This window comes from Pelobates fuscus, chromosome 10, assembly GCF_036172605.1.
Source record: "Pelobates fuscus isolate aPelFus1 chromosome 10, aPelFus1.pri, whole genome shotgun sequence".
Classification (NCBI taxonomy): Eukaryota; Metazoa; Chordata; class Amphibia; order Anura; family Pelobatidae; genus Pelobates; species Pelobates fuscus.
The window spans coordinates 24,759,172-24,785,848 of record NC_086326.1 but is presented as its reverse complement, the minus strand read 5'-3'; the positions used below and the strand labels follow the sequence as shown (position 1 = coordinate 24,785,848).

At 45.9% G+C, this 26,677-nt stretch overlaps 1 protein-coding gene across 7 annotated transcripts in view; it reads right to left on the bottom strand.

Annotated features, from left to right (window-relative positions):
* Positions 1-26,677, bottom strand: part of MYOF (myoferlin) — a 135,890-nt gene that overhangs the window by 102,379 nt on the left and 6,834 nt on the right. For all 7 annotated transcript variants that reach the window (XM_063434992.1, XM_063434994.1, XM_063434996.1 and 4 more), the window contains exons 2-3: positions 3,646-3,701; positions 1,618-1,709 (exon numbers count right to left, since the gene is read on the bottom strand). In XM_063434992.1, coding sequence (XP_063291062.1) covers positions 1,618-1,709; positions 3,646-3,701 — 148 coding nt within the window. The remainder of the gene's footprint in view (positions 1-1,617; positions 1,710-3,645; positions 3,702-26,677) is intronic.

Here is a 26,677-nt window from a genome sequence, read left to right as displayed (position 1 = left end):
GGGGGAGAGAGTGACAAGGGAGGGATGGGGGGGAGAGAGTGACAAGGGAGGGATGGGGGGGAGAGAGTGACAAGGGAGGGATGGGGGGGAGAGAGTGACAAGGGAGGGATGGGGGGGAGAGAGTGACAAGGGAGGGATGGGGGGGAGAAGTGACAAGGGAGGGATGGGGGGGAGAGAGTGACAAGGGAGGGATGGGGGGGAGAGAGTGACAAGGGAGGGATGGGGGGGAGAGAGTGACAAGGGAGGGATGGGGGGGAGAGAGTGACAAGGGAGGGATGGGGGGGAGAGAGTGACAAGGGAGGGATGGGGGGAGAGAGAGTGACAAGGGAGGGATGGGGGGGAGAGAGTGACAAGGGAGGGATGGGGGGAGAGAGTGACAAGGGAGGGATGGGGGGGAGAGAGTGACAAGGGAGGGATGGGGGGAGAGAGTGACAAGGGAGGGGTGTGGGGAGAGAGTGACAAGGGAGGGGTGTGGGGAGAGAGTGACAAGGGAGGGGTGTGGGGAGAGAGTGACAAGGGAGGGGTGTGGGGAGAGAGTGACAATGGAGGGGTGTGGGGAGAGAGTGACAAGGGAGGGGTGTGGGGAGAGAGTGACAAGGGAGGGGTGTGGGGAGAGAGTGACAAGGGAGGGGTGTGGGGAGAGAGTGACAAGGGAGGGGTGTGGGGAGAGAGTGACAAGGGAGGGGTGTGGGGAGAGAGTGACAAGGGAGGGATGTGGGAAGAGAGTGACAAGGGAGGGATGGGGGGGAAAGAGAATGAGGAGGGAGTGATGGGGGGCAAAGAGAATGACAAGGGAGGGAGGGAGGAAAGAGAATGACAAGGGAGGGAAGGAGGAAAGAGAATGACAAGGGAGGGAAGGAGGAAAGAGAATGACAAGGGAGGGAGGGGGGGAAGAGAGTGACAAGGGAGGGAGGGGGGGAAGAGAGTGACAAGGGAGGGAGGGGGGGAAGAGAGTGACAAGGGAGGGAGGGGGGGGGGAAGAGAGTGACAAGGGAGGGAGGGGGGGGAAAGAGTGACAAGGGAGGGAGGGGGGGGAAAGAGTGACAAGGGAGGGATGGGGAGAAAGAGATTGACATCCATCACAGGATGTGTCCCTGCAGGCCTTTTAATGTAAACACGGCGGCACTGGCGTTCGTTAACATGGCAGATCATATGGGTGGGGCATTGTGATGTCACATGGGGGGGGGGGCGGCAAACTTTACTTTTTCCTAAGGCGTCAAAAATCCTTGCACGAGATGTAATATCTTTAATTTGGAGATTCAGAAAAACAAAATTTAGAAGGAAGATTACATTTTCCCCATAAGTCCAGGAAAATGGAGCCCCAGAAGAAAAAAAAAAGATGATACATTACTACCCTTGGCCAAACACTCAAAGAGAGAACCACAGAAATATTACCTTTAAAGACTGACACAGGGGCCTGTTACACAAGAGAAGATTGGCCTGGAAACCATGCTAAACCATTCTTTTATAGCCGACACAACATGCTAATAGTGTGTAAGAGATATATCCAAATATAACACAATGTAGCATTTACCAAACAAGTCTACTTTAAGATTACAAAGCATGACATTGAAGAAATTTCTAACAGTGTCGCGACCATAAAGAACAAAAACATACTTGTCTTTTCCAATTGTTTCAAAGTCCTTCACAACAACATCCAGGGATGAAGAATAGTCTAGCGGAATTCCCTTTAGATCGAATTCGAGCAGCTGAAAGTAAAAAAACAGCAAAGTAAAAATGAAGCAAAGAAAAAACACCAGACTACGAAAGTCAGAGCAGTAACTAACGTGACATTAATTTAGCTCTCAAAACCCATCCCCCTTGTCATGAGATTTAAAAAGTGAATATTATGCAAACATCATAGAATTAGATTTGCTAGGCTTTGATGTCTCTGCAGGAGTTATTTTTCCAAAAGGTGAAAATTGTATTTATTCATGATATTCACCATAAAAAAACACTAAAATAAAAATAAAAAAATAAAAATCAGTAACATGATGGCCACAAGCATGGGAGTCATTAAAACTCACCTTCCTCAGACACCAAATATTACCTGCTGATTGATTGACAGTGGAGAGGAGAAGAAGAGGGAAGGGGAGAGGAGGGGAGGGGACGGAGAAGAAGAAGAAGAAGAAGAAGAGGGGAGGGGGGGGGGAAACAGAGAAGAAGAAGAGGGGAGGGGGGGGGGAACAGAGAAGAAGAAGAGGGGAGGGGGGGGAACAGAGAAGAAGAAGAGGGGAGGGGGGGGGGAACAGAGAAGAAGAAGAGGGGAGGGGGGGGAACAGAGAAGAAGAAGAGGGGAGGGGGGGAACAGAGAAGAAGAAGAGGGGAGGGGGGGAACAGAGAAGAAGAAGAGGGGAGAGGGGGGGACAGAGAAGTAGAAGAGGGGAGGGAGGGGACTGAGAAGTAGAAGAGGGGAGGGAGGGGACTGAGAAGTAGAAGAGGGGAGGGAGGGGACTGAGAAGTAGAAGAGGGGAGGGAGGGGACTGAGAAGTAGAAGAGGGGAGGGAGGGGACTGAGAAGTAGAAGAGGGGAGGGAGGGGACTGAGAAGTAGAAGAGGGGAGGGAGGGGACGGAGAAGAAAAAAAGAGGGGAGGGGGAACAGAGAAGAAAAAAGAGGGGAGGGGGGACTGAGAAGAAGAAGAGGGGAGGAGGCGACAGAAGAAGAAGAGGGGAGGGGGGACTGAGAAGAAGAAGAAGAGGGGAGGGGGGACGGAAGAAGAAGAAGAGGGGAGGGGGGACGGAAGAAGAAGAAGAGGGGAGGGGGGACGGAAGAAGAAGAAGAGGGGAGGGGGGACGGAAGAAGAAGAAGAGGGGAGGGGGGACGGAAGAAGAAGAAGAGGGGAGGGGGGACGGAAGAAGAAGAAGAGGGGAGGGGGGACGGAAGAAGAAGAAGAGGGGAGGGGGGACGGAAGAAGAAGAAGAGGGGAGGGGGGGACGGAAGAAGAAGAAGAGGGGAGGGGGGACGGAAGAAGAAGAAGAGGGGAGGGGGGACGGAAGAAGAAGAAGAGGGGAGGGGGGACGGAAGAAGAAGAAGAGGGGAGGGGGGACGGAAGAAGAAGAAGAGGGGAGGGGGGACGGAAGAAGAAGAAGAGGGGAGGGGGGACGGAAGAAGAAGAAGAGGGGAGGGGGGACGGAAGAAGAAGAAGAGGGGAGGGGGGACGGAAGAAGAAGAAGAGGGGAGGGGGGACGGAAGAAGAAGAAGAGGGGAGGGGGGACGGAAGAAGAAGAAGAGGGGAGGGGGGACGGAAGAAGAAGAAGAGGGGAGGGGGGACGGAAGAAGAAGAAGAGGGGAGGGGGGACGGAAGAAGAAGAAGAGGGGAGGGGGGACGGAAGAAGAAGAAGAGGGGAGGGGGGACGGAAGAAGAAGAAGAGGGGAGGGGGACGGAAGAAGAAGAAGAGGGGAGGGGGGACGGAAGAAGAAGAAGAGGGGAGGGGGGACGGAAGAAGAAGAAGAGGGGAGGGGGGACGGAAGAAGAAGAAGAGGGGAGGGGGGACGGAAGAAGAAGAAGAGGGGAGACGGAAGAAGAAGAAGAGGGGAGGGGACAATGTGGTATACTCAACAAAAATTCACAAGTACATTTATCCCTCCCCCCCCAAAGCTTGTTCCATTTTCCCCTTATTCTTCACCATGCTGTTAGAAATTACCTCTTTCCACACAGGGTTCAGTTCACTGTCTATAGTCTTGGTTTTGCGTTTTTCATCTAAAAAAGACGTAAAAAGAATGAGACAATGAGATCATGCTTTGTGAATAAATTTAGATACAGATCATATGGGTTTAATTTTTGCTAAATTCACAATTCATAAAAACAAAAAGTTAATAAGATGCCTCATTCTGATAATGCCAGATGCACAATGTGTATGCGGGTTGTCCATTAAATTTTGGGTCAATAAGCAGTCTACCCCTTAGAGTTACTGAACTTTAAGGTCTTAATTTTGGCATCTTTAAAGTGACACCGTAGGCAATGTCATGGTTTCAGCTCATTGATGTGGGTATAGTGTCCTTCCATTCAGTGTTAAACCAGTTTGAATTTAATTACACTAAATCCAAGTCCTTAGCAGCCTATCCCTTCTGTGCTTCTTGGGGTAATAAAGAAGTTTTAGCAAGAGTAGCAAAGGATGGCTGCAATTGGCTGAAAGTGTCAGCCTAAGCATTATTATGGCCAGAAGCAAGTGTGAAATCTTTGCCTTAGCCATACATCCAGTAGGGGATGAGCAATGGATGCCAGGGGACTAGGGACCCATATTTAGTCTTAACTTGCCCACAGATATTTTAACACTGTGGACAGTGCCAGGGAATTCCAGGCACTTTAACCAATTCAATTGATGAAATGGATATAATGCCTACAGTGTCCCTTTAATTAAATCAACCTGACCTAAACTTAGCATTGTGAATACCATAGCAACCCTAAAATGTAGGAATATTTGGGGATATGATTAAAAAATAATAAAACTATATTAGCAACAACAGAGTTTAGTAATAGCAGAAATTGTAAATGTAGCATTCTATCAAAACACAATTGAAATACATTTTAATTAAAAAGTGTGCAATATAGAGGTGTGCCAGCAGTGTTAAAACATTCCATTCCTGCTGTTTAAATAAACCAGGAAATGATAAAATGGATGGTGGTATCTCTTATGAAAGCTTACACTTTGATCTTCATTGGTTCACGTTTTCAGCTTGTGACACAGTGGGGGTGTCTTTGTTATTTTAGGTTCAAACAAATATCTCCAACACGGAAAGGTAAAGCATAGCTGCCAAAAGTCTGGAATTTGCTGGGACAGTTCTGCATTTTGGTGTACTGTACCAACTGAAATGGGTCTCGTGCACCTGAAAATCAGCCGGCTCAACACATAGTCTGAACTGGCATAGACTGCTCGAGGGAGCAGACCATCTGGGCTGACCCTGCCCTGTGACATTGCTATGTGATGTCCATTCTTTTCCCTGCCTACCACCCACCTAAAAGGTAGTCAGGAAAGATTGGCAGGTATGGAAGTCAAGTTGAGAAGACTCTTTATTAATGAGGGATGCACGGTTCGCAGCAGTTGCAGTATAAATTAAAAGTGAGACATGTGTATTGTGACCAAGAAGCCAAGTATATAAAAAATACACATTCAACAGCCAAGGAGTGCATATACGCAGTCAGAATGTGATGGCATGTACGCACGTGGCAGACTGGAACTAGAGATGGTATACACTGGCAACAGAAATGCTCTATATAGTGTTCAAAAAAACATCAGAATCCTGCTGAAGAAAACAAATGGGATACACGGGGCGAGTAACAAGAAGGAAAAATATAGTGCAATATCGACCTTTATTTTTTGCCATGTGAAACTTCAATGTGCATCATCTTTCTGTGTTTACAAATCTACTTACGCTAATTTCTGTGTCATACACGGCCTACACTTTTGTTAATTTTCAAGAGGGAGGTACTTACATAGACCGTATGTTTTATCACATATACTGTAAGGTCAGTAACATAACTGCTGAGTTTATTAGGAGTAACTAGTGATGTACCGAACTGTTCGCTGGGGAATAGTTCCCGGCGAACATAGTGTGTTCGCGTTCGCCACCGCGGGCGAACACATGGGTGGTTCGATCCGCCCCCTATTCGTCATCATTGAGCAAACTTTGACCCTGTGCCTCATGGTCAGCAGACACATTCCAGCAAATTAGCAGCAGGCCCTCCCTTCCAGACCCTCCCACCTCCTGTACAGCATCCATTTTAGATTCATCCTGAAGCTGCATGCTTAGTGAGAGGAGGGAAAGTGACCTGCTGTTCATTAGATGGGGAAATTGATAGCTAGGCTAGGGTATTCAGTGTCCACTACAGTCCTGAAGGACTCATCTGATCTCTGCTGTAAGAACAGCACCCCAAAAAGCCCTTTTTAGGGCTAGAACATCAGTCTGCTTTTTTTTTTTTTGTGTGTGTGTAATGTAATTGCAGTTGCCTGCCTGCCAGCTTCTGTGTCAGGCTCACAGTGCATACTGTGCCCATTTGCCCAGTGCCACCACTCATCTCTGGTGTGACTATAGCGTGCCTTTAAAAACAAAAAAAAAAAGTGTTTCACTGTAAGCTAATAGCAGTTAGTTGTCTGCAAGCGTCTGGGTGTCAGGCCTTCAGCGTGTGCTCTGCCAACCTCAGCAAGTGTAATTTGCCACTCATAATCTTGTGTCTGTATAGCGTGCTTTTACAAAGAAAAAAAGTTTCAGTGTAAGCTAATAGCAGTCAGTGTCAGGCCTTCAGCGTGTGCTCTGCCAACCTCAGCAAGTATAATTTGCCACTCATATCTGGTGTCTCTATAACGTGCATTTAAAACCAAAAAAACTTTTTTCACTGTTATAGATTGAATAGCAGTTAGTTGTCTGCAAGCGTCTGTGTGTCAGGCCTGCTCATCTGCCCACAGTCAGGTGTCTGTCAAGGACATGTTTGAGCGTAAGAAGCCAATGTCAGAAAGTCACCCCCTTGCCCGGTGTTTGACAGCTGGCTTGTCTGTACTATTAGCCCGCCAGCTTTTACCATACAAGCTGGTGGAGTCTGAGGCGTTCAAAAAATTTGTAGCAATTGGGACACCGCAGTGGAAGGTACCCGGCCGAAATTTATTTTTACAAAAGGCAATCCCCAACCTGTACTCGATTGTGCAAAAGGAAGTAATGGCATGTCTGGCACACAGTGTTGGGGCAAGGGTCCATCTGACCACTGATACCTGGTCTGCAAAGCATGTCAGGGCAGGTATATCACCTACACTGCGCATTGGGTAAACCTGCTGACGGCTGCCAAGCATGGAATGCGTGGCTCTGCAGAGGAGTTGGTGACACCGCCACGACTTGCAGGCAGGCCTGCTGCCACCTCCTCTACTCCATCCTCTTCCATAACCTCCTCGGCTGAGTCCTCTTCTGCTGCTGCGTCTTGCTCCACATCAACGGCACCCCCCCAGCTCCCCAGGTACTATTCCACATCCCGGATCCGGCAGTGTCATGCAGTCTTGTGTTTGACTTGCTTGAAAGCAGAGAGTCACACCGGACAAGCACTCCTGTCCGCCCTGAACGCACAGGTGGAAAAGTGTCTGACTCCGCAGCAACTGGAGATCGGCAAAGTGGTTTGTGACAACGGAACAAATTTGTTGGCGGCATTGAAGTTGGGCAAGCTGACACATGTGCCGTGCATGGCACATGTGTGTAATATGATCGTACAACGCTTTGTGCATAAGTACACAGGCTTACAGGACGTCCTTGTCTCTGTACTTAACTGCCAACAGCTCCTCTTGGCGCAGAGCCGAGGTCTCCCCCCTTCGTAGCCGGGTGCGTGCAAGTTGTCCTGGGAAACCTGTGCTGTTCTTTTTAATTGTGCCGCAAGCTACTGAATCAAAACAGTACAGTAGCTTGAACAAAGGACACTTGTATAAAAATTGTCACTATACAAGTGGTACCCTTTGTTCATCAGGGGGAATATCAGGTCCCAGACAATCTTGCCACTGGTTCCCATATGTTCTGGGCAACCTGGAGGGTCAAGGTGGCTATCCTTTTTTCGTACACCCGGAAGGCCTGAGTATACCCAGTCTCACTATCACAGAGCTTATACATCTTTACACCATACCTAGAGCGCTTGGAAGGAACATACTGCTTGAATCCCAGCCTTCCCTTATACTTCATCAGGGATTCATCCACGCATATATTCCTTCCAGGTGTATAAGCCTCTGCAAACCTGGCAGCAAACTGGGTAATCAGGGGGCGGATTTTATACAGCCTGTCAAACTGGTGATGCTCCCTAGGGGGACACAGGCTGTTGTCGCTGAAGTGCATGAAATGCAGAATCATTTCATACCTCTTCCTCGACATACATTGGGAGTAAATGGGGGTAGAGCAGATGTGGCTACTGCTCCAGTAGGAGCGGATGGAGGGCTTCTTTATGATGCCCATCAGCATAGTCAATGCCCAGAATATTTTAAATTCTGGCACAGTGTGTATCTTTGCCAAAAAAGAGTCCGGATTTGTAGCTCGGAATTGATGGGCATATAAATTAGTTTGGGCGACAATGTTCCCCAATACAGGGATCCTTAGGACAGGTGTCAATCCATACCTGCCAAGTGACCCTATGTAGGGGGAACAGTCCCTATTCTGCTCTGTGTGAGGGGAAGGAACGGGAAATGAGTAGCTCGGCATCCAACCTTGTGCAAATGGGGTCTTTCATGCTGTCGTGCCTGTTGAGGGACCCTCGTATAAAAAGGCTGAAGGAGAACGACCTGTTCTGGGTGTCCACGCTACTAGACCCCCGGTATAAGCAGACAGTGGCGGAAATGTTACTGAATTACAAGTCGGAAAGGATGCAGCATTTGCAAAATAAATTAAAAAGTATGCTTTACACAGCGTATAAGAGTGATGTCACAGCACAACGGGAATCTAACAGGGGAAGAGGTGAAAGTCATCCTCCTCCTCCCACGACCACGCCATATCTGCCAAGTGAACCTATGTAGGGGGAACAGTCGCTATTCTGCTCTGTGTCAGTTTGTATCATGGGCTTTGAGGACAGGTGTCAATCCATATCTGCCAAGTGACCCTATGTAGGGGGAACAGTCCCTATTCTGCTCTGTGTCAGTGTGTATCAGGGTCTCTGAGGACAGGTGTCAATCCATATGTCAAGGTGTCAATATGTCATATGTCAGGTCTCAATCCATATCCATTGTGATTTAGGAATGTTAGGTGATTTATGCCCTTTATGGATTAAAACCAGACTCTGCATCAACTGTGTAATTTTCCATGGGAGTTTTGCCATGGATCCCCCTCCGGCATGCCACAATCCAGGTGTTAGTCCCCTTGAAACAACTTTTCCATCACTTTTGTGGCCAGAAAGAGTCCCTGTGGGTTTTAAAATTCGCCTGCCCATTGAAGTCAATGGCGGTTCGCCCGGTTCGCGAACGTTTGCGGAAGTTCCCGTTCGCCGTTCGCGAACCGAAAAGTTCATGTTCGCGACATCACTAGGAGTAACACTCCCAGTTAGCAGCTGTCACCATGGATACAGTGAGTTGTGAGACATCATTAGGTTGCATTTCATCACATATTGTCAGGAGATGCCATAAAATTCCACCGCCCTCTTCGAATAAAAGTTATAGTTTTGTGATAGATTTAACATGCATTTCCCTCCTCTATTGACCCTTGTCTAGTTAATTCTCAGTTAGACTAAAACAGGAAGCTTTATTAAGAAAGTGGTATTTTGGCGGAGCCTGACCGGGGAGCTGAGCAGACACGTTTACTGAGAGCTCCTGAGCCTGATCCCGGTTTTAAGCAAAAATCAGGGGGTAATCTACAATTTCTGCACCCCAGTTCACCCTGCCTTGTCACACAGGAGCAGGGGTACCGGGAGACACCTTGATCGCCTACATGCCCGCTGTGATGCTGAACCGGAGGGCCGAGGCCTACAACTCGCAGAGCTGGAGAGAGGCGGCCGCTCTCCCAGCTCACCGATCCTCGCAGCACCCGCAGTATCGGACCTCCCTCCCCCCCCCCCCCCCAAGACCGGCGGGGGTTATCCCGGTCCCCATCGACATGTACCATCAGCCCACAAACGATGCAAAAACCGACGGCACTCCACAACAGGCTCCGCACCAGCAGGCTGTAAACCGCAAAATGGCGACCACAATCCTTAACACGGAGCCTGCAGAAACTCAGCCCCTCCATGAACGCCTGGATGCTCTGCTGAATAGTTTTTGGGAAAAACTGGAGCAGCGGCGTTTACATCAAACCCCCAACCAACCTGCAGTAGTGGGGAAGCGGGAGACTGCGAGCCGGAGAGGGCAGATCCCGGACATGGCCGCCAATTCTTCAATGGCGGAGTGCCCTTCTAGGCAGAGGGCCAACAGGAGATTCTCTCCAAACCACCGACCACACCGCAGGAGGGTCGCCCGCCGCCGGCGGCGGAGAACCACCAGATCCCTCCACAGCGCCCATAAAGGGAAAGACCCGGCCCAGAGAGGTACCCGAGTCTGTGGACACGAGGTGGGGGCCCAATGTAAAGCCTGGAGCTGGGGAGAAGCTTCTCACCGCACTCAACCCCTCTGCACGTTTACCCCACGGACTGACGTCTATCTCACTACACTGCCGAACAACCGACCATCCATCCGTCCGACACCAGCCTTGATCCTGACCGGCATCGGCTGAATGCTTCCAAGGACTCAGACAGAATAGGCCAGTGCTACCATTCCCAGCGACACAGCAACCTTGCCTCCTGACGGAATCGGTTCAGCTACCTTGATGGACTGGCACTGTGCTGGACTTTCCCACCTAATGATCTGAGCAGCTGCTCTAGCCCTTAAACGCCATGCACCATATTTTGAGTTTTACGTCCTTTTCTTTTGTTAATTGTCTTTCATTTCTGCATATGCCTCAATACCTGGACACTGGTGTCTTATAATCTTTAGGATAGCTAGTACAAAGTTGCTAAATATTATAACCTGTAAGATTTACCTTTGAACAGCATACAGCCTGTACTATTATTGCCTACCTTGGTAGGAACGTAAACCTTATGTGACATACTGCAGTTTTAAAATGTGCAGCTCAAGTACATGATCACAGGCTACCACAATACGGATGCTCTTACATTGCTAATCATTTTTGTTGCCTAGTGCCACTGCGGTGAGGCTTATCGCTGGCCCTGCACCCAGGGATGCACTAATGGTGAGCTAACTTGCATGGCTATTTACAGTATAATAGCTGGATCCTAGTAATAATACACTCGACATAACCGGTTCCCTAGCAATGAGCACTCACGAGTGCAAAACGCACATGGTATAAGAAAGAATACTAATTTTGTTTGTTATATATAGCTACTAGCACCCCCCTGTTTACCTCTAGAACATAAGCAGCCTACTATACTCTGTGAATATCTGCAACGCTACTTTGGGTGTATTTTGTTGTGTTCTGTTCGGTTGTTTTCTACGAAATTGAATTGCATACTGTTTCTCCTTTAACAGCCTAACTAGATAGGCATGGCTCTTGATTCTACTATGTTTTTGCTAAACGACAAGATAAAAAAGAAAAATGAAGCATCGCCATTCCGGAAATGTAATATTTTAAAGCTGACAATGTCTTAACCCCCAACTGTAACCCACTTATACGTTTCCCTCCTTTTCTTCTGTACCCTATCTTATATGCTTCAATAAAAGAAAGATTGACAAAAAAAGAAAGTGGTATTTTGGGGATAAAGACGTGAACGCCCAAGTCCACCAGTGGACCTGTACTGTCGCTTGCGATCCCACGAGAGTCAACACTGAGTTCCATTGACGTGTCACTCTATGAAGTCATGCATCATTAGAAGGAGGCAAGTTAAGCCAATGACAATATCGACCCTTTGTCAAATTAAAGTCATACATATTTATAAAGTTTTCCTTATGTACAACTTTAAAAATTATATTAGTTTAGAACAAAAACACACACAAAAAAAAAAAAAAAAAAAAAAAGGTACAGAGCTGCTTTAAATCTAAAACATACTTTGACTTCTCATGTTTGTGAATCACCAGAAAAACTGGGCTCCAACAGGAAACATTCCATTGCAATTTTTTAAATTCTGGTACCAAGTAAGTCATATCCACGTCAAAAATAATGTTAATGAACTGACCAAAAATGGGAGAGTTACATACTTTTGTTACTGTAAAAAAGTACAAAACATACAACTCAGAGGAAGAAGAAGATAAGTTAGCTGGTACATGTACATCATAATAAACCCACTGAGTATGGTTAAAAATTTGCGTGAAGAAAAAATAAAATAACAAAAAAGTAAAATAAAAATATATTTAAAAAAAAAAAAAAAAAGTAATGAGAAAACCAGTTTCAGTTGCTCAATTGTACTTCTCCAAAACACAGAACCTGAAATTTGCAAACTAATTTCTCACTTTCACCATGGCACACAAAGCATTCAACGTATTGTTTTTTTCACCTGCGCTCTCAAAGATTCACGGAATTATTAACATAATAAAAATTCCAGACAAACTTTCACATTACCAATAAAGAAAGGTGGGAATATATCCGAGGGGAAACAGGTCTACGTTACTGAAAATAAAGTGATTATATTCAAACATGACGCCATTCAACAGATGAAGTTAAAATAAACATGTAAGCACACATAAATACAATACATACAGTGCTACAGACACGCCGTCAGCATTGTATTGTTGCTGGTTAAGAATTCTGTGATATTAACATTCCTTTGGAAGAAGTGACTCACTTTGAGGGCTGTTATTTCCTGCCGTTCTTGGGGTGGGAATTAGAGACTTTTTTTTTTTTTTTTTTTTTTAAAGTACAGTTTGCATTTGTGAGATTTTTATGGGCGAATGGTAAATCTGTATATTTGCACATGAAAGGTCGAAATTGGTTCTTGCTTTGAGGAGACTGACATACTATGTTGCAGCTGTGTCTTGGCAGGGGGATGAGGCATCATCTGTAATAGATTAGTAAACTTCAAAAAATAGGTTTAAGCATTTGAATGCCAGGGTGTGTCCAACACGTTGCTTTGTAATACTATAGAAATCACAAGGTCATTCTGGTTTAGAGAGAACAAAATTAAAATTAGCCACTATAATGAATCCAATGCAATATAAAACGAGACATAACTGTACTTTAGGCAAAACAATCTCTGTGTCATAAAACTGGTTTATCTATGTGGAATATTAACTTGTTAAAGGTCGAGTTAACTGGGACAAAACTGAGTAGATTTTATGTTCAACGACCCCATAGCACCCCTAGTTCACCAGCCATGAGACCCATTTGCCTTGTTCTCAATGAATTCCCCTGTACCAGGATTGAACCTGCTACCGGTAGCATTGATCAGTTTGTGTTACCACTTGAACAGTTAACTGGCCACCCAAAATGTCAACAATGCTGTAAAAACAAAGATAACCCAGGATGGCAGTCAATTATTGCTATCAGAAATGGAGGGTGTGGTAAAAAAATAAATACAAAAAAACTATCCTCATTTGTATCACATCAAGCAGGTTCAAACTAGCACTGAGGAGAACGATGGCTCAGCTGTACCTATTCGGATTAAAAAAAATAAAAAATTGTTTTTGTGCAGTATAGAAAAAAAAAAAAAACACTAAAAATATGCACCACACCCATGTAAACCCTCTACAGCTACACAATTTCCAAAGAGTTTGAGATCCTGATTTGTTAATCTGCTATGGGCCCCATTTCTACACTATGTAGGCAGTAGATTCAGTTATAGTATATTGCAGGCACAGAGCCACACAAGGAATCGGTACAAATATTTGTGCAAATAATAAAAAGTTTATCTAGGAAACATACATTCAGATATTCTCTGGTTTCTAAGTACGTCCTGGGGAGGTTACTTTTGCCCAACATCCAAGGGATGTTAGATTTACCCAATTTCATGGTATTCCTGTATAAAAAGTATGAATCCTCATGGGCACCAACAGAATTAGCACAATAATTATGTCAAAACTGCGTAAAATATTGTCCATTCGGCAGGTGGTCCCACTGTTTAGGTCTCCAGGTTTCCTTGTATGAGGTCAATATAAAAAGGGCGCCCACCAAGGCAATTCATATAACTAAAGTTTGAGCCGGTCGGGCACACCGTGTTGTGGGCATGTTCGCCCAGGACACTTGACCAGTCAGGATTTGATTCACGCCATCGATATAAGGTTACATTTTATTAAATGTAGAATGCACAAACAGGGCTTGTGAATATAAAAGATACATTGTACATCGCCATAGTGTAGCAATATGTGAATCACAGAGGAAAAAGAAGGACATTCAACTTATTACATGACTACCAGGATGTGGCATACAAAAATAAATACAAATATTATAATAATATAGGAACTTCTCACAGATTCCACACTACAAGTGTAATTGAGTAATCAATGCCCATTGACCAAACAGAGGATTCTATTCTCCTTCCAAAGCCTGATAAAAAGGTTAAGCTCTGTTTACAGACATTGTTTAGACAAGGGAGTGTATAGCCTTAATGATCTAGTGAGTAAATATAGCTCGAAAGACAACTTTCCTGCTTTTGACTAAGGTGGGTCTAGCAATGCAAATAACCGGATTTAACTATGAAAAAGGTATTTAAGAACAGTAATAAAGGTGTACCATATATTACGACAGTACTATGCTACAGAGATGTAAGCGGAACATACAAGGATGCATACACCCATGCAAGAAGAATACATAACAAAACTTCGAGATTATCCAAATGTTTTAGATCACAATAAAATGCAGAACGGCTATATTCTGCTCTATTACTCTGATGAGGAACTTGTTATAACAAAATTGAATTACAGTAATAAAAAAAAAAAAAATAAAAAAAAAAAATCTCTGCATCCCATGCAGAAAGGCAGATACTGAGGAGTACAAAAAATAAAATAAAATAAAAACACCACGGATTCAACTAAACAAAACTGACCAGTCAAGGAAGCACAAATATTTTTTTTTATTTTTTTTTTTATATCTGTGTAATTTGAAGTCAAAATACATATTGTTTCTTAAAGGGCTACTTGAAGCACTTCAGTGATTTGTAGTGGTTATGGTGCCCTGAGTGTGATTGTGCAACATACCACTTTGAAACGCTGCACATATGGAGTTTTATCCATCTGATGCCAGAGGTGAAACCTCACCCGTGGCAGCGTAACTGGGGTGTCATTAGTCAGCCCCGAACATTAGTTTTTCTAAAAGCAGTCAGCTGACGCTCTAATGGTTAGGATGCTTGGAGTAACCCTTTAAAAGAAGAAATGTGAACCAACAAGTGGAGCTAAACCAGTCTTAATGTCAGACTGCCTCTAGTGTCTCAGTTTGTGGGGTTTGGTTTTTATTGTAGAAACGCATCATCATCAACAAAAAGGGCTAGCTTTTTTTTTTTTTTATTTAACAGAAAAGAAAAGACCTATTATGGCTCTCCGGCTTTATAAAACAATTGCAAGGAACACTAACATTTCTATACAATACTATAGCAGGAAAAAGATACAAATAAAAACAAAAGCCTAAACAATAAGCCAAATCTGAGAAGGTACTAGATTGCTGATACAGGTCTAAGGAATTTATTAGCTGATAATTCTAATTGGCTGATATAATTCTGCATGCCTGAGGGGAATAAAACTGGCTATGTATTTACCCCACACCCAGTCTACTAAACGCTAAAGACAAGACTGGCCAAACTTATCTGCTACTTAGAGATATAGTGTAACTATGGAAATACAAGCAAAGCTACTTCTCTTGCTATGTCATAAATGCCCAGAGGCAAAAGTTTGAATACAAGGTGTACTTTTACAAAACATTAGTGTCTGACATACAGAGAAAAATGTATTTTAGATTTTTTATTCCGTCGATTGCTATGCTTTATGCATGTACCTGGAAGCTAGTGCTTTCAATTCATCTAACATGTCATGTGCAACAATATGGCATCTCATAAGGTTATAAAATAAGCCAGAGTTTTCTATTTTAAAGACTTTGCACGTCTGTACAACAACATGGCTGTGGTACTAGTTTGAGACCTTGTAGCACTAACGAGTCACATCATGCCGTGGAGGGAAAATGGCTTTTGTAGCCAATGGTTTAGACATTAATGGCTGTGTTGACTTATTTTGAGGGGACAGCAAATTTACACTGTACACTTACTACTCTACATTGTAGCAGAGTGTCATTTATTCAGTGTTGGCCCATGTAAAGATATAATGAAATATTTACTAAACTGTGAGGGGTGTGCTCACATTTGTGAGATACTGCATATATTTATACACACACACACACACACACACACACACACATCTAAACTGACAGCCGAAGTGTATATCTTTACAGAGACACCTATCAAGGGGTGGGATATATTAGGCTGGAAATGAACAGTCAGTTCTTGAATTTCATGTGTTGGGATCAGGAAAAATGGGCAAGTGAAAAGATCTGAGTGACTCGGACAAGGGCCAAATAGTGATGGCTAGACGAATGGGTCAGGGCATCTCCAAAATGGCAAGTCTTGTGGAGTGTTTCCAGTGTGCAGTGGTTAGTACTTACCTTAAATAGTGCAAAGAAGGACAACATGTGAACTGATGTCGAGGACACGGGTGCCCAAGGCTCATTGATGCACATGGGGAGTGCAGGATTGCCCATCTAGTCTGATCACACAGAAGAGCAAATGTAATTCATATTGATGAAAAACTGACCATAACAAATAGTGCATCACAGTTTGCGGTGTATGGGGCCAAGAAGATGTAGACCTGTCAGAGTGCCCATGAGGACCCCTGTCCACTGCCAAAAAGCACCTTCAATGGGAACGTGAGCATCAGAACTGGGCCATGGAGCAATAGAAGAAAGTTGCCGGGTCTGATGAATCATGTTTTCTTTTAGATCAGGTGGAAGGTTGGGTGTGTGCGTGAGCGTCTTTTACCTGGGAAATAAATGGCAGCAGAATGCACATCAGCAGATGCAAATGTTATACTCTGGAGAAAGTTCTGCTGGGAAACCTTGAGTCCTGACATTCATGTGGTTGTTACTTTGGCATGTACCACCTGCCTAGAGATTGTTGCAGACCACATCATTGCCATTAATGGCAATGGTGTTCCCTCATGGCAGTTGCCTCTTTCAGCAAGATAATGCATCCTGCAAACGATGTTCAAGAATGTTTTCAGGAACATGACAGAGTTAAAGATGTTCTTCCTAATCTCCAAATTCCCCAGTTCTCAATCTGATTGTGCATATATCTAGCATAATATATCTTTCGTTTTTACAGCTTGTCCAAGCTTGCCATAGCTTTCCTCCCCAGAAGCAAACATCTTAATTTAATGACTACAGTCACCATCTGAAGAGATTTGATTCCCAGGAAAATAAAAATCTGTCACTGCCTCCACTTCTTCCCCATCTATTTGCCAGGAACCAAGATTGCCATTTGCAATGATCTAAGTATTTTTAACGTTAAAGCAGCAAGCCAGCTTTTGCACGCTCTTCTTTTACCCTCATCAACAAGTCCTTTAGTTCTTCCTCACTTTCAACCATCAGAGTAGTATCATCCGCGTATCGGAGGTTGTTGATATTTCTTACAGCAATATTGATTCCAGCTTTGGATTCATCCAGCCCAGCCTTATGTATTCCGCATACAAGTTAAATAAATGAGGTGACAATATACAACCTTGTCGCCCTCCTTTCCCGATCTTGAACTATTCTGTTGTCCCATGTTCAATTCTGACTGTGGCTTCTTGGTCCACATACAGATTCCTCAGGAGGCCGATGAGAGGATCTGGTACTCCCATCTCTTTAAGAACTTGCTACATGTTGTTGTGATCCACACAGTCAAAGGCTTTAGAAGTCTATGAAGCAGAAGTAGATGTTTTTCTGGAACTCTCTGGATCTCTATTATCCATCGTACATTGGCAATTTGATCTCTTGTGCCTCGTCCTCTGCGGAACCCAGCTTGTACATCTGGTAAGTCCCGGTCCAGATATTGTTTGAGTCGAGCTTGTAGGATCTTAAGCATTACCTTGCTGGCATGTGAAATTAGTGCAATTGTTCAATAATTGGAGTACTCTTTGGCATTGTGATGTAGACTGACCTTTTCCAGTCTTTTGGACACTCTTGGGTTTTCCAAATATGTTGACATAAGGCAAGCAGAATTTTTTTTTACAGCATCATCTTGCAGAATTTTGAATAGTTCAATTGGGATTTCATCAACTCCTGCAGCCTTGTTATCTGCAAGGCATCCTAGGGCCTCATCTCACTTCGCTCTCCATGATTTCTGGTTCCATCTAATTGAACCAACGATTGAGGTCACCACTGCTGTTAAGATCCTTCCTGTATAGATCTTCAGTGTATTCCTGCCATCTCTTTATCTGATCTTCTGTTTAGTCCCTGCCATTTTCGTCTTTTATCACACCCACTTTGGGATGACCGGTAACCAACTACTAGCCAGGTCTTAAATCTTACTGGCCACTGAATGATTTGGAGGGTCTGTAGAAGTTACCAGTGATTAATTTCTACTTGCCGGAGTAACTAAAGGTTAGTGGAAAGTGGAAATTTTGAACCCTGTAATTTAGCAAACACATAGGGGAGAAGGCCACGGTTAAGGGATGGGGAGAAAGAGGAATAGGAGACACAATAGTAGATGTGGCTTGGGGGAGAGACTTGCCATAGAAATAACAGGAGAGCTACAATAGTTAGGAATCATTTGGAAAGACATACTACATGAAGGAGGTCAGAGGAAAAAATAAATCTTAGAGTTTATAAAAAAAAATAAAACAAAAAAAAACAAACAGCAACAATCATATCCTTTACAGGGCACAGAGTCCCCTCCCCCCTACACAGGTTACTATTTGAATAAGTGCTTGCATTTTTCATTATGTATTGTTCACCACTGGTGTGATTTTTATACCAAGTTGAGTTTTTGTCAGGGTACCTGAGGCCTCTACCTCTAAGGGAGGTAGAGACTTGGTGGTTTATCCGTCCAGGCGAGCTGTTCCCTCCGTTCCTCGCGGTTCATCCAGCCACTTAAACACCGGCCGCGAGGAATCCACGTCCTTTTCTAGCAGGACGCTCAATACGTGACGTCATGACGCTATATCGAGCGACCTGCCACTCAAGTGTCCGATATCCAATCGGCACTTGTCAGAGGCGTGCTTACCATCCGGAGCCAGGGTATTTAAGCTTACTTCTCTCTTCAGCTCATTGCCCTGTCGTGGTTCTAGCTTGTCTAGTCACTCAGTGCTCTGGTATTCTAGTTTGCTCTATTTGGTTTTGACTCGGCTTGTTGTACTTCCCTGCTTCTCTGTTCTCCCTTGACCCGGCTTGTCTCTCGCTCATCTGTCTTCTCGTTCCCTCGACCTCGGCTTGTCTCTGACTATTCTCTATTACTCTCGGTACGTTAGTCCGGCCATTCTAAGGCCCGGTATACGTACCTTTCCACTCTTTGTACTCTGCGTGTTGGATCCCTGTCCCGATCCTGACATTACGACAGGGCCAATGGATCCTGCAGGTACAAACAGTCAGCTTGGTTCTTCTGATCCCAGGTTTGACGCCATGGAACATAGGATGGATCAGATGGCATTAGCACTACAGGCACTTTTGTCTCGTGCTAGTAACCCACCTGAGGAGACACGTACTCCTTCTATTTCTCCTGCAGTCTCAGGTCTAGAGGTAGCCACTGTAGGTGCTTCTTCCCGTATTACCCCACCAGTACGCTATGGCGGGTCACCGGAGAAGTGCCGTGGTTTTCTGAACCAGATTAGCATCCATTTCGAATTACAACCCCGCTCTTATCCTACAGATAGAGCGAAGGTTGGATTTGTTATTACTTTACTCATTGAGAAAGCTCTGAGATGGGCCAATCCTTTATGGGAGAATGATAATCCACTAGTCTATAATTATAATGCCTTTGTAGCTGCGTTTAGAAGAACTTTTGACCCTCCTGGTAGAAAGGTCAATGCAGCTAGATTACTGTTGCGCCTTAGACAGGACAATCGAACACTTGTGGACTATGCACTAGAGTTCAGGTCCTTGGCGGCAGAAGTTAAGTGGAACGAACAGGCTTATATAGATGTGTTTCTGAATGGGTTATCAGATGTAATTCTTGACGAGGTCGCTACTAGAGAACTCCCTGAGAATTTGGAGGATTTAATTTCTTTTATATCTCGTATTGATGAACGCATAAGAGAGAGGCAGAACACTCGAGATAGGAACCGTAGACCCTCCTTTAAACTAGCGCCTACCTTTCAAAATTCTGAGTTCGAGGACTTACGTATTTCTGAACCTATGCAGATAGGCAGTACTCATCTCACAGAGAGAGAGAGACAGTACAGAAGAAGGGAGGGTTTATGTATGTATTGTGGAGTCAGAGGACATTTACGCCTAAATTGTCCTAATCGTTCGGGAAACGCTCGCACCTAAGTTTCTCTAGAGGACAGGCCTTGGGTGTTTCTACTTTGTCCTCTATTCACAACTACAAAGAGTTCAGGCTTCTGTTACCCGTTTCTTTGAGGTGGGAGAAGGGAGTAGTAAAGACTATGGCACTAATCGATTCTGGAGCTGCTGAGAGCTTTATAGATCAGGGTTTTGTTGCCAAGCATGCTATCCCATCCCAGTTAAAAGAGACACCACTGGCTGTTGAGGCCATCGATGGTAGACCGTTACTTGAGCCTGTTATTTTCCATGAGACCATACCGATTAACTTAACTGTTGGCATCCTACATAAAGAGGATATATCCTTAATGCTCATTTCTTCTCCGTCTATTCCCATAGTCCTGGGGTACTCCTGGTTGAGGAGACACAACCCTATTATTAATTGGGAGTCTGGGGAGATAGTTTCGTGGGGAAAGAATTGTCAAGAAAAATGCTTGCGGAAGGTCTTACCTCTCGGATTAACTAACACATCGACTACCTCTGACAATCCTACAGAGACACAAATTCCGCCTCAGTATCTAGATTTAAAGGCAGTATTTGACAAAAAGAAAGCCGATACCTTACCCCCACACAGGTCCTTTGATTGCAAAATTAACCTACTCCCTGGTACCATGCCTCCCAGAGGTCATGTATACCCATTATCTACTAAAGAGAACTCAGTTCTAGAGGAGTATATTCACGAGAATTTAGACAAGGGATTCATCAGGAGGTCCTCCTCCCCTGCCGGGGCTGGATTTTTTTTTGTCAAAAAGAAAGATGGTTCTTTGAGACCTTGTATTGATTATCGAGGCTTGAATAAGATAACCATTAAAAATGCCTACCCGATTCCCTTGATCACCGAACTCTTCGATCGTTTGAAGGGCTCTACAATTTTCACCAAGTTAGACCTCAGAGGGGCATATAACTTGGTGAGAATCCAGCAGGGACATGAGTGGATGACGGCATTCAATACTCGATATGGTCACTATGAATATACTGTTATGCCTTTTGGGTTATGCAATGCGCCAGCTGTATTCCAGGATCTGATAAATGAGGTTCTTAGGGAATTTCAGCAAGATTGCGTCATTGTATACCTAGATGATATACTCATTCATTCTAGTGAGATTGAGACTCATCACAAGCAAGTCAGGAGAGTTTTGCACAAGCTTCTCCAGCATGGCTTGTACTGCAAGTTGGAGAAATGTAGCTTTGATCAAACCCAGGTAACCTTTCTCGGCTATGTGATCTCTGGGGAGGGATTTAAGATGGATCCGGATAAGCTCCAATCCATTCTAGAGTGGCCTTTACCCAAAGGTCTTAAAGCCGTACAGAGATTTATTGGTTTTTCTAATTATTATAGGCGCTTTATTAAGGGCTATTCTTCCATTATCGCACCTATCACTAATATGACCAAACAGGGGGCTGATACTAAGAATTGGACTACTGAAGCTCTCCTTGCGTTCAAAACCCTCAAGGAGCTTTTCGCTTCCGCTCCAATTTTAGTTCACCCCGACACTTCTCTGCCTTTTCTACTTGAGGTAGACGCATCAGAGACTGGTTTAGGTGCTGTTCTATCTCAAAGGTTGGGGGTTGATAAACCATTACATCCATGTGGATTTTTCTCTAAAAAATTGACCGGTACTGAAAGCAGATATGACATTGGTGACAGAGAATTACTAGCGGTTATCAAGGCTTTGAAAGAGTGGAGACATTTATTGGAAGGTACATTACATCCTGTTACCATTCTAACTGACCACAAAAATTTGTCTTATATCGGAGAGGCTAAGCGGTTGTCCTCCAGGCAGGCTCGTTGGTCGTTGTTTCTTACCCATTTCAATTACGTTCTGACTTACAGACCTGGGTCAAAGAATTCTAAAGCCGATGCGCTATCTCGCCAATATGAGCCCTCTGCTTCAGTTGAACCACTTATGTCCTCCATTGTACCCAAATGCAATATTATTGCTAATACCAGTCTCAAAATTCATTCTCCGCTACTTGACCAGATCTTGAAGTCACAACATCTAGCTCCCGGAAACACTCCTGAGGGAAGAAACTTTGTTCCTCCTGAACTTCAACTGGAGCTCTTACAATGTTTTCACGAAAGTAAAATAGCTGGTCATCCTGGTATTCGCAAGACATACTCTTTGATATCCAAGGATTTCTGGTGGTCTTCACTGCGAAAAGATATTGAGGAGTTCGTCGCAGCTTGTGAAACTTGTGCCAAGACTAAACTACCTCATGCATCTCCATGTGGCCTGTTACACCCCTTGGACATTCCTGAGAAACCTTGGTCCTGTTTGTCCATAGACTAATTCGTTGATTTGCCTGCTTCCAAGAGACAGACTGTTATTCTCACGGTGGTGGATAGATTTACTAAGATGGCCCATTTCGTGCCATTACCTAAACTTCCGACTTCTCCTGAATTGGCGGAGATTTTTGCAAGAGAGGTTTTTCGCCTACATGGGATTCCTTCGGAGATTGTCTCTGATAGAGGCTCTCAATTTGTCTCACGTTTCTGGAGATCCTTTTGTTCTCAAATGGGTATCAAATTGAACTTCTCCTCGGCCTATCACCCTCAGTCTAACGGAGCTGCTGAACGTACCAATCAAAAGATCGAACAGTATCTGCGTTGCTTTGTTTCCGAACACCAGGACGATTGGGTCGGTCTGATTCCTTGGGCGGAGTTCGCACACAATAACCTTGTTTGCGATTCAACTCGCTCTAGCCCTTTCTTCATGAACTATGGCTTTCATCCTTCGATTTTTCCTTCGGTTTCCTCTTCTCAGGGGATACCGTCGGTTGATGATCATGTCGCCAACCTGAAGAAATTATGGGATCAGACTCGGCAAATTCTGTTACATAGTTCCTCGTTGTAACGGAGCTCCGTGTACCCCGACCGAGTACCCTCCGTTGATGGATGCTCCTAGCGCTCTCAGAGGTCTCCAAGCACTGCAGACGACACCACAACCACCGCAGGCTCCACAACCGCCGTAGCTTAACTGGAGCCGCGCCGTCTTCCGTCCACCCTGGAATGAACCTTCAGCATTCAGGAACGTGTGGGGAAGATCTCTCCTCCTGGAGAGCGTATCGGGAACAAGCTCTTAAAAGAGCTAAGTGATTAAGAGCTCAGGGGAATATGCAGCGCATAGCAATCCCCAGTGTGATATAGCAGTTCCCTCCAATAACGAGACAAGGCTACGTATTGAGGGTCAGAAGAGGTCTCAGGACTGGAACACCCAGCCTGCTTTTTATTAGGATCAGGTACATACAGGACACTCCCAGGGGGAGGATGAAATTGACCAATCACATGCATGGTAACACCCCCACGTCTCCTCCCCTCAGATAAGCACATAACCCAATTAAAACATACATTATTTTACCCAGTTTCTGGATGTACCCCAAAAACAGGGGGTACAGCTTTAAATCTGGTATCCCCAAATAGCCCTTGTTCAGGGGAACAGTCTGTCCAAAAATCAGCCCATTCGGATGGATGGTTCGGGAGATACAGGGCTCCAAAGTTTTGACCGACCGCACAGACCAACTAGCCGAAAATAGTTCCATGAGTTTTGGCCTTGCGGTCGGTCTCCGTTCGCACGGTAAAATAGACGAAATTCTTGCCATCCATTCGCATCTTTGTGTTCGCTAGAATCCCCATACTAAGTTAAGTATAACTACCGAACGGCCGGTCGTTCGGTAGTTTCCGTGCGAAGTTCTGGATGTCTGGAGGTCTTAGCGGTATTCGCCTGTTTGCGCTGCCGATTTCAGTTCCATGCGTTCACAGGCAAACACCGCTGTTCGCACGCAAGATGGCCGCGAACACGTGGAAAAGTCCCGAAATGGCGGCCACCTATTCAGAGCACAAAGAATTCGCATGAAATCATGCGAACGGCTGTATTCTCCAGTAATGTGATTCTTATGCAATATATTCGCCTAAATCTCCTGGCTGTTAGGTTATATTAGTAGTCCAAACCTACAGCATAGATAAAGGGAAAAAGACAGTCGAATACAAGTCCATATGCCTGAATACAGGGTTTACAGTGCAATATAGTCCAGGACCATAGTCGCAGGGGAGGAGGCAGGCAAGCAGGCCTCTCCAGGACAAAGTGGCGAAGGGCACTTCGTCACACATCTCCCCTTTGGGGGGAAGACTAACCAGGCACCTGACCTTCTGTCGGTCAGTGCCTCCGTTAGTCGATCCACCAACCCACAATAAACCGATGTCCGAGTGGCCCCCCCACAACATCAAAGTACAGGAACAGCCCACCCACAACACACAGTTACTGCACCTGGGTATTTGGCTGTGGTAATGAGGCCACATGCCGAGGGTACTTGAAGGGCAGAGGCCAACTGCACTCTGCCCAGATGCCAGCTCTTCTGCTGGGGTAGCCTGCAGGACATCAGGCTCTGGATCAGGGACAAAGGTAGGGCAGAGGCCGACTGCGCTCTGTCCAGCTGCCAGCTCTTCCGCTGGGGTAGCCTGCAGGACATCAGGCTCTGGACCAGGGACAAAGGTAGGGCAGAGGCCGACTGCGCTCTGTCCAGCTGCCAGCTCTTCCGCTGGGGTACTGAGACCATAGTCCGGCTCAGTAGTCAAGGGAACATGGACGTCAGGAGGGGTTAGCATCGCCTCCGTTAACCCTGGTGCCACGCTAGGAGTTAGCTGGGGAGGGGAATTTGTACTTACCCCCTCCTCTGGGTGTCCCGGTGAGGGTAGTTGGGGATCTGGAAAGGCTGTCCAGCATCCCTGTAGGTCAGGCACAGAGACCACGGTCCCATCTGCGCCGTCTGGAGGATTGGTGTCTCCCCTTGTTGGGGGAAGCTGCCGCTGGGGAGAGGGGGTGCTGTGCTCCTTTCCTGGAAACACAGGCTGCCGCTGGAGAGGGAGACCGCCTGTCTCCACTCCCTTACCATGGTCCTGTTGCTGTAGAGAGGGACCAACTGTCTCTGCTCTCTGTAGGACATACTGCTGCTGGGGGGGAAGGACGGCACCTTCGGCCCCCTGGGGTACACACTGCCGCTGGAGAGGGAGACCGCCTGTCTCCACTCCCTTACCATGGTCCTGTTGCTGTAGAGAGGGACCAACTGTCTCTGCTCTCTGTAGGACACACGGCTGCTGGGGGGGAAGGACGGCACCTTCGGTCCCCTGGGGTACACTCTGCCGCTGGAGAGGGAGACCGCCTGTCTCCACTCCCTTACCATGGTCCTGTTGCTGTAGAGAGGGACCAGCTGTCTCTGCTCTCTGTAGGACACACGGCTGCTGGGGGGGAAGGACGGCCCCTTCGGCCCCCTGTAACTCACGCTGTTGTTGGGGCGCAGGGACGGAATACTTTGCCCTCACTGCCCGATATTCTGCTTCCATCTGCAGATACTCCGCCAGTTCTCTCCTTATTCTTGGTACCATTTCCTCGGTTAGAAGGGACCCGTAGATATCCAACCGCCGCTTCAGCATAGCGTCAAACTGTACGTGACTATACCAATAGTCCAGTTTTGCTGGGTGTTCCCAGGATGCTGTTCCTCGCCCTAGGGAAGCCATCCTGTTGTAGCCAGGGGCGCTGCCCAATGGCTAGCGTTGCCCTCAATTGTAACTCCAAACGTTACCAGTGTCTCTGAGCTGCTTCTCCTCGCACTAGGACGCCATCCCACCGCTGCCACCACTGTAACGGAGCTCCGTGTACCCCGACCGAGTACCCTCCGTTGATGGATGCTCCTAGCGCTCTCAGAGGTCTCCAAGCACTGCAGACGACACCACAACCACCGCAGGCTCCACAACCGCCGTAGCTTAACTGGAGCCGCGCCGTCTTCCGTCCACCCTGGAATGAACCTTCAGCATTCAGGAACGTGTGGGGAAGATCTCTCCTCCTGGAGAGCGTATCCGGAACAAGCTCTTAAAAGAGCTAAGTGATTAAGAGCTCAGGGGAATATGCAGCGCATAGCAATCCCCAGTGTGATATAGCAGTTCCCTCCAATAACGAGACAAGGCTACGTATTGAGGGTCAGAAGAGGTCTCAGGACTGGAACACCCAGCCTGCTTTTTATTAGGATCAGGTACATACAGGACACTCCCAGGGGGAGGATGAAATTGACCAATCACATGCATGGTAACACCCCCACGTCTCCTCCCCTCAGATAAGCACATAACCCAATTAAAACATACATTATTTTACCCAGTTTCTGGATGTACCCCAAAAACAGGGGGTACAGCTTTAAATCTGGTATCCCCAAATAGCCCTTGTTCAGGGGAACAGTCTGTCCAAAAATCAGCCCATTCGGATGGATGGTTCGGGAGATACAGGGCTCCAAAGTTTTGACCGACCGCACAGACCAACTAGCCGAAAATAGTTCCATGAGTTTTGGCCTTGCGGTCGGTCTCCGTTCGCACGGTAAAATAGACGAAATTCTTGCCATCCATTCGCATCTTTGTGTTCGCTAGAATCCCCATACTAAGTTAAGTATAACTACCGAACGGCCGGTCGTTCGGTAGTTTCCGTGCGAAGTTCTGGATGTCTGGAGGTCTTAGCGGTATTCGCCTGTTTGCGCTGCCGATTTCAGTTCCATGCGTTCACAGGCAAACACCGCTGTTCGCACGCAAGATGGCCGCGAACACGTGGAAAAGTCCCGAAATGGCGGCCACCTATTCAGAGCACAAAGAATTCGCATGAAATCATGCGAACGGCTGTATTCTCCAGTAATGTGATTCTTATGCAATATATTCGCCTAAATCTCCTGGCTGTTAGGTTATATTAGTAGTCCAAACCTACAGCATAGATAAAGGGAAAAAGACAGTCGAATACAAGTCCATATGCCTGAATACAGGGT